Genomic DNA, 7,822 nt, shown 5'->3' with positions numbered 1-7,822 from the left:
AGCAGGAGGAGAGCAGTAGGAGGAGGAAAGGGGGGCAGCAGTAGGAGGAGGGGGAGCTGTAGGAGGAGGGGGAGCAGCAGGAGGAGGAGGAAGGGAGCAGGAGGAGGAGGAGGAAGGGAGCAGGAGGAGAGCAGTAGGAGGAGGAAGGGGGGGCAGCAGTAGGAGGGGAGGGAGCAGGAGGAGGAGGGGGAGCAGCAGGAAGGGTCACCATAAGTGACAGCACCAGGCACCATAAACACAGTGTAACGTGCACCCCGGTTCTATGACCTTCTGTCCACACAACACCCCCAAGTTATGAAGAAAGCAGACGAGACAATGTAATAATATGCCCAAGGGTCCCACCCTAGTGCGTGCAGAGCTGGATGGGTGCTGTCACCTCATCCCCTGGGCCTCAAAGGAAGAGGCCCGAAGCCCCAGAGGGTGTGGGGCGGCCGCTCAGGCGGTGGGGTGCTAACAGCAAGGCTGCTTCCAGAATCACACGAGCAAGTACGCTCAGGGTCCAGCACACGGTTGATGTGAGTGGACAAGTGGACAGCAAGGAAAGAAAGGCATTTCAGGACTCCCCACCCAAACGCGAGGCTCCCCACGGCCAGGCCAGCGGGGGGCAGGCCTGGGGTTGGGGCAATGGTCTAGAACTGACCCGTGTAGGGGCGGACAGGGGTCCCTCAGAGATCCCAGAGATGCATTCCAAGCCCCACCCTGCTGAAAAACCCACATGAGCTTGAACAGAACACATGCTTCCCACCTTCTGATGATGACCAGGGTCCCCTCCTAACCCAGGGATCCCCAAGAACCTGTCTTCATCTCTGTCCTGAACAGTTCTCCTGGAAACAGAGCAGACGACCATGCATGTCACAGCTGGCCAGAAAGCAACAGATAGCACGGTGCCAGGCTACCCCTCGGGCCAGCTCAGCCCCAGGCTGCCCCCTACCTTCCACCCAGGCCGGCCTTGACCGCCGCTGCTCCCTCACCTGCAGACCACAGCTCCATCCCCTCTCCAGGCCTGTCCTACCTCAGGAGAGCTGCATGATTTTCTGTTCTTAACAAGAGTGATGCGGGGCACCCCGGTGGCTCAGTTGGTTAAGTGTCCGACATCGGCTCAGGTCATGATCTCACGGTTTGTGAATTTGAGCCCCATGTCTGGTTCTGTGCTGACAGCTCAGAGCCTGGAGCCTGCTTCAGATTCTGTGTCTCTGTCTCTCTCTGCCTGCTCACCCTCTGTCATTCTCTCTCTCAAAATAAAGAAACATTAAAAAAAAAAGGGGGGGGGAATAATCCCACACTCTTCAAATCAGAATGCCCAGGACTGGTGTTACTTTGCCCAACACGGGAAAAACCCTGGGTGTTCTGAGCGCCGCCTCCTCACTGCCCTCCTGGGGGCCTCCTGTAAGAACTCACCTGCCAAGAGGCTGTGCGCTTGAAGGCGCCCACGGCAGCTACAACTATGGTAGGTTCTCCATAGGCGAGTTCCGTGGACCATTACACACACACACACACACACACACACACACACACACACACGCTGTCCAAGTCGATATTTGAGAAAACCAGGTTAAAAAATGAAAGGGTTTCTTTTTTTGCAGTTTTCAAAGGCTTTATTGGCTAAGAAGCATCGGGACCATCCGAGAGAGAGAGAAAACGACATGCCGGAACTTTCTCGGACAGGGAGCGGGGGCCCAGCAAAACACACACGGAGGTGGGCTCGATATGGACCCTGTGCTTTGACCTGTGCCCCCGGCCGCAGCCCATCCCTCACCTACCCTCACGGACCCCCTCCTCCTCACGTCCCATCAGGCCACGGGGCCTCTCTCATCCAGGGTCCAGAAGCCCTCCCTGGGCCAACACCCTGGCCTCCCTCCTGCCCCTCCTTGCGCCCTGCCAGAGCCTGGGAAAGCCTGATTTCAGCCAGCCTGGGCCGGGTACTGCAGCCCCCACCCCCAACGGAGGAATCATTCCTGAAGGCTCAGTTCCTCACCAGCAAGAAAACGGTGTTCTTCCCTCCCTTCCGGGCTGTGGGGGAAGCCGATCCCACAAAGAAGTGGCAGTGGCAGTGACTGCAGAGACATAGTGGCAGTGACAAGAGAGCCTAGGACACACAAGGTCAAGGCCTGCACGAAAGAGTCCTTCTGGCAAACGTGCTCCTCCCTCTGACCTTCCCAGCTCACGGATCCTTTTACAGACACACACAGGAAGGTGCTGGGTTTATTGTTTCCTTTTTTTAATGAAACTAAATCACTGCTTACAAAAACCTGCGAGAGCCCTCACGCCCGTCCCCCTCACACCGCCCTCAGCGCAGCCTCTCCCGTCTCCCCCGAACCAGAGCAACTCCGGGGACGCCAGGCCCAGGAGGGGAGAGGCCCTGGGCTCCGACCCGAGCCTTCGGAAAGTGACAGTCCGACCTCCCATGGTCCTTCCTGTCAGGTCTGGAGGTTGCATGGATGAGGGTGGTCCCCGCCGCTGTGACCCTCGGGTCACCACCCGGACCAGAGTGAAATGATGTGGATGTCCCGCCCCAGAGACCCCCCCCTCCCCCGGCAGTCTCTCCCCTTCCTCCCCCCTCCCCCCACCCGAATTCTACCCCTCTACTGAGATGAGGCTCAGCTCCCAGAGCGGAAGGGCCAGGGCCTACAGGCTGTAGAACTTGAGGCTCCTGTCCATGCCCGTTGAAGCGATGAACTTGGCGTGGTGCCCAAAGGCCACCCCGGTGGTCAGGCCGCTGTGCTCTGAGGGGAGAGACAAGAGGCAAAGGTGAGAGGCTTCTCCCCTCGGGTCTGAGCGCACATCCTTGCGATGTGCTCCCAGTCCACCCAGCCCTCCCCTGGTCAGTGCTCACTGCCCCCCAGGGTGCTAGCCCAGCCTGCACGCACCGGTCCCCGGGGCCTCACTGTGCGCCTGGCACACTGCGGGCACTCAGGGCTGTGTTGTGGGGTGAGTGAGCAGAGGAGCGAGCGCCACCCCCCTCGCCTGAGCTTCTGGGACAACTGCAACTGTGCGCAGGCCGAGTCCTGGGACCGCCGGGCAGCTGGTGCCAAGCAGACATCCGTCTCGTTCTTCCGCTTCTCACAACCTTATCCTTAAAAACTGGCCTGTGGGGCGCCTGGGGGGCTCAGCTGGTTGAGCGCCCAGCTTTAGCTCAGGTCATGATCTCACGGTTAATGGGTTCGAGCCCCGCATCAGGCTCTGGGCTGACCGCTCCGAGCCTGGAGCCTGCCTCGGATTCCATGTCTCCCTCTCTCTGCCCCTCCCCCACTTGTGTTCTGTCTCTCTGTGTCTTTCAAAAATAAACATTTAAAACAAAACGACGACAACAACAAAAAACTGGCCTGAGTTTTCAGTTTGGTTTAAAACCTCAGTGCTCAGCTGACTGGCATATACTTACAGCATGTAGTTAGTTCTAACTCCTTGCTTGTAACTGGAACCGTGCATTAGCTTCTCCTCGCTCAGGGGGTTCCGACTTTGGGAACCTGGGCCCCCCACCCAGGGCACGGCGGTGGCAGGGGCAGAAGAGGCCAGGTGGCCTGCCTCGCTGGGTTGGGAGAGTTCGTGAGCACCAGAACCAATTCCTTGTGGGTTTAGGAAAACGCCAGGAGCCCCCACTACGGGGCTTGGGCCCTGCTTCCGGCCCAGGCCCCCACCTCACTCAACTCGGAACCCCCGGAGCCCAACGAAGGACATCCCTGTGGCACACAAACCCTGAGCGGGGCTCAGGAGAACAAGGGGTGGGAGAAGCATCTTGGGTCCTGCCCGCACCCTGCTAACGATGAGAACTTCAGCAACAAGGACAGCTGCCAGCTGCCATTCACTCAGCTCCCCAGGGGGAGCAGGCACTCTGTCACCACGCAAGCCACGTCTGCGTCACCGGCTGGCACAATCTGCAAGGCGGTGCCAATGTGACCATTTTAGAAAATGAAGAAGCCACGGCTCTCAAACGCAAAGTCACATGCCCAGGGCCACGCCACCATTAGGAGGTCAGCAGCCCTATTATCCACGGTCTTGGCATTTTATACTTTTCTTCTCTGACGTTCACAGCTGTGATTAAGTAAGTAGGGGCGCCTGGGTGGCTCTGTTGGTTGAAGTGTCCACTCTTGATTTCGGATCAGGTCACGATCTCAGTGATGGGATGGAGCCCCATGTCGGGCTCGGTGCTAAGCGTGGACCCTGCTTAGGATTCTCTATCCTCGCTCTCTGCTCCTCCCCCACCTGCACCCAAGCGAGCACTCTCTCCTCCAAAATAAACTTAAGAAGCAAACTGCATCAAGTTAACTATTTATGAACTCGTTCCCCATCTGCCTTCCTACAGGGACTGGAAATTCCATTCGTGCAAAGGCTGGATCTGCCTTGCTCACTGCTCCAATCCCACAGAAGGCCAAGATGGAATACTTCGGGCAAATACAAAGACAACTGTGTGCCAAACGCCGTCCTAATTATTTATGCGTGCGTGTGTACATGTGTAAATAAGAGCTATTTTATCTGTTCGTATGTTTATGTGTATAAACGTGACTTTATACACACACACTCATCCACACCTCACCTACTCACCACACTGAGTCTGCGGGAGACTAACTTGTCCTGGGCCGCACAGCCTGAAGCGGCAGAGCCGGCCATTAAAGCCCAGCAGTCTGACTCTGGAGTTCAGTCTCTTAGCCACTAAACTACTGCCTCAGGAAGGGAGTACAAGCTGCCCAGGTAAACTCCTGCCCACCCCTGGAAATCCCGAACCTCGTGGTAGTTCCCTCCGCCCCCTGGGCCGGGACACTCAGACACCGCGGGATCCCAGAGTCACACCCCACCTGTGAAATGAAGGACTTCTGTCCACTGCTTGCAGATGTAGATCTGGACATCTGTGCCCCCGAGGGCCAGGTAGGTACCGCTCTGATCGAAGATCAGCGACTTCACCTGCCAGAACGAGGAGGGAGGTCACAGGAGCATGGAGTTATGGGGCAACAAGAAAGAACAGGAGCAGTTTAGACGGATTCACTAAGCATCTGCGAACGCAGAGAGGCAACCGACAGCACTGGGGACGGGAGGGGCTCACCTCAAAATTGTTGTCCAGCTGCAGCGTCTTGAAGTTCTTGAGCTTGCGCAGGTCCCAGAGCTTGACGGAAGAGTCATCGGCCGCCGTGGCCAGGTAGTAGCCGTTCTCGGAGAAGGCGATGCTGGTGATGGGGCCCGAGTGGCCCGGGAAGTTGGCCACGTTGGTGCGCTCCTACAGGCGGAGGAGAGTGGTACAACGTCACCCAGTGGTCACAGCACGGGGAATAAATGGGGGTCCACCGAACGCCTGCCTCGGAGCATCGTCCTTCGTCCTTCAGGGAAGGACTAGCAGGAATCGCAGAAGGAGATGGCCCAGCCCAAGACCCAGGGCCACACCCATCGCTTCACACACACACACACACACACACCCGCACACGTACAGCCACTGTGTCTCCACTCTCGGGACATCCTCAGGGCAGGGTGGCACGGGCACCTAACCACACTGCATGGTCAGAGCTCAGACCCTGGGCCTCAGATGAAGGCTGCATGTCCCACCTTCAAGTCCCAGATCTTGATCTGCGAGTCCATGGTGCCTGTTCCGAAGATGAGCCCATCAGGGTGGAACTGCGCACAGGTGAGAGCTGTGGAGGAGGGACATGGAGCAGGTCAGAGCCCACGAAGGGGGCAGCGCCGCCAGAGGGGCCCCTCTCTTCACGCTGCTCACCGCGCCCAGCACAGTGCCTGGCACCTGGCTGGTTCTGGCGGTAAATACATCTTTTGTTCCCCCTATATTTATTTCTGAGAGACAGAGAGTGAACAGGGAGGGACAGAGAGAGAGACACACAGAATCTGAAGCAGGCTCCAGGCTCTGATCTAGCGGTCAGCACAGAGCCTGATGTGGGGCTCGAACCCATGAACCGTGAGATCATGACCTGAGCCGAAGTCAGACGCTCAAGCGACTGAGCCACCCACGCGCCCCGGTAAATACATCTTAAGAAGAAATGAGCAATTGACTAAGTAAAACATGAAGATGAATGGTAAGCGGCCAAAGAAGAGACAGGGCCCAGTGAGTGCTCCGGGGCAACTTACAGCAGCCAGAGGTCTCATCTGTCACCTTGGTGAGCACACGCCCTGTCTGGATGTCAGAGAAGGCCCAGTACTGGAAAATCAGAGACAGTGCAGCCCGTAAGGTGGGTGCTCGTCAGGAACGTGGGGCCCCCCTCTCCTCTGGGGTTCTGGGGAATCAGCCATGCTGGGAAGGCGTTCCCTCCTCCCGGGATGTCGAGCTCGGAGGCCGGCAGGCCTCTGCAGGGTCCGGGCTGGGGCCACACCTGGTCATCGGAGGAGCTCAGGAGATAGTCCCCGGTGGCATGGAGGCTGAGGCCCGTCACTGCACTCTCATGCGCCCGAACAACCTGCACGCAGGAGGCATTCGGGACCGACCAAATCCGGATAGTGGCATCTGGGGAGGCAGAAAACACCAGCTCCTACGGGGAAAGCAAAGAGGCAAAATATCAGCAGCATAAGAGATCGACCCTAATGATCTTACAAAAGGGGACTGCGGGTGGCCATGGGCCCAACAACTGCTTCTCTTTCAGCCACATCCTGCCTACAACCATCCATCCACTCGGTGATGCCTGAGAACCCACGGTAAATGCTAAAATCCGGGGCGCCTGGGTGGCTCAGTCGGATAAGCATCCAACTTCAGCTCAGGTCATGATCTCACAGCTCATGGGCTACAGCCCCACGTTGGGTTCTGTGCTGACAGCTCAGAGCCTGGAGCTGCTTCTGATTCTGTGTCTCTTCTCTCTGCCCCTCCCCTGCTCATGCTCTGTTTCTCAATAATAAATAAATGCTAAAAAGTTTTTTAAATTAAATCAAACAGTGCTGGCTGGGAAGGCATCGCTATCTAGTGATAAGAAGGGAAACTAGGGCACCCGGGTGGCTCAGCTGGTTAAGCATCAGGCTTCAGCTCAGGTCATGATCTCACAGTCTGTGGGTTCGGGCCCCGTGTCAGGCTCTGTGCTGATGGCTAGCTCAGAGCCTGGAGCCTGCTTCAGATTCTGTGTCTCCTTCTCTCTCTGTCCCTCCCCTGTTCGCGCTGTCTCTGTCTCTCAAAAAAATAAGTAAAAAACATTAAAAAAAAAAAAAAAAGGGAAACGAGCAGAGAGCAATCTCCCACGCCCTGTTTCCAGGACCAGAGAGAGAAAGGTGGCCATGCTACTGAGGGACTGAGTTTATTTATTTTAGTTTATTTCACTCTGTTTAAATAGACACACACAGCTAGCTAACGGCTACTGTCAGGATAGCGCACGTCTGAACGGCACCGGGTCTGCGAGGGGCTACGTGGCCTATCTCAGTGCACTGCACACGCCAGGATTTCGGGAACAAATTAATCCTCAGAAAGATTCAGGGCAGAGAGGGAACTTCTACAGGGCCACTCACCAATTATTTGGGTTAGGACGATAGAAACTATAAGGTAAAACCAACTACCACCTTTCATCAACACGATTTCATAAGAGAAACAGCGTATCAACACCCTGGCAGCAGGAAAGGAGCCCTTCCCATTTTAAATACATTTAGTTCTATGAAAAATTCATGTTACTCGTCATTTCTAATTTCCTTAAAGGGACAGGGGAGAAGCTGACTGACCGGGAAGCACAGGCCCCGCCACCATCCTACAGCCTCAGACCCGAACCACCCCAGGCCTAGAGTCAAATCCTGCAACATCACTCATCTGGTCTATGGAGCTGCCTGTACCCTCCATCTATCTTAGCCCGCCCCACGTTCAACGGTCAACCCCAAGGCCCCCACCCACCCCGCAGGCCCACGGGAATGTGGACACACC

The 7,822-nt window shown here is 56.7% G+C and overlaps 1 protein-coding gene across 1 annotated transcript in view; it reads right to left on the bottom strand.

The window, feature by feature from the left end:
- Window positions 1-2,565: 2,565 nt before the first annotated feature.
- PRPF19 (pre-mRNA processing factor 19) overlaps window positions 2,566-7,822 on the bottom strand; it is a 10,905-nt gene continuing 5,648 nt past the window's right edge. Inside the window, exons 11-16 of the mRNA XM_029914577.1 lie at window positions 6,306-6,461; window positions 6,064-6,133; window positions 5,530-5,615; window positions 5,036-5,206; window positions 4,791-4,896; window positions 2,566-2,723 (exon numbers count right to left, since the gene is read on the bottom strand). Coding sequence (XP_029770437.1) covers window positions 2,626-2,723; window positions 4,791-4,896; window positions 5,036-5,206; window positions 5,530-5,615; window positions 6,064-6,133; window positions 6,306-6,461 — 687 coding nt within the window. The 3' untranslated portion in view covers window positions 2,566-2,625. The remainder of the gene's footprint in view (window positions 2,724-4,790; window positions 4,897-5,035; window positions 5,207-5,529; window positions 5,616-6,063; window positions 6,134-6,305; window positions 6,462-7,822) is intronic.

This window comes from Suricata suricatta, chromosome 11, assembly GCF_006229205.1.
Source record: "Suricata suricatta isolate VVHF042 chromosome 11, meerkat_22Aug2017_6uvM2_HiC, whole genome shotgun sequence".
Taxonomy (NCBI): Eukaryota; Metazoa; Chordata; class Mammalia; order Carnivora; family Herpestidae; genus Suricata; species Suricata suricatta.
This window is presented reverse-complemented; position numbering and strand designations above follow the sequence as displayed.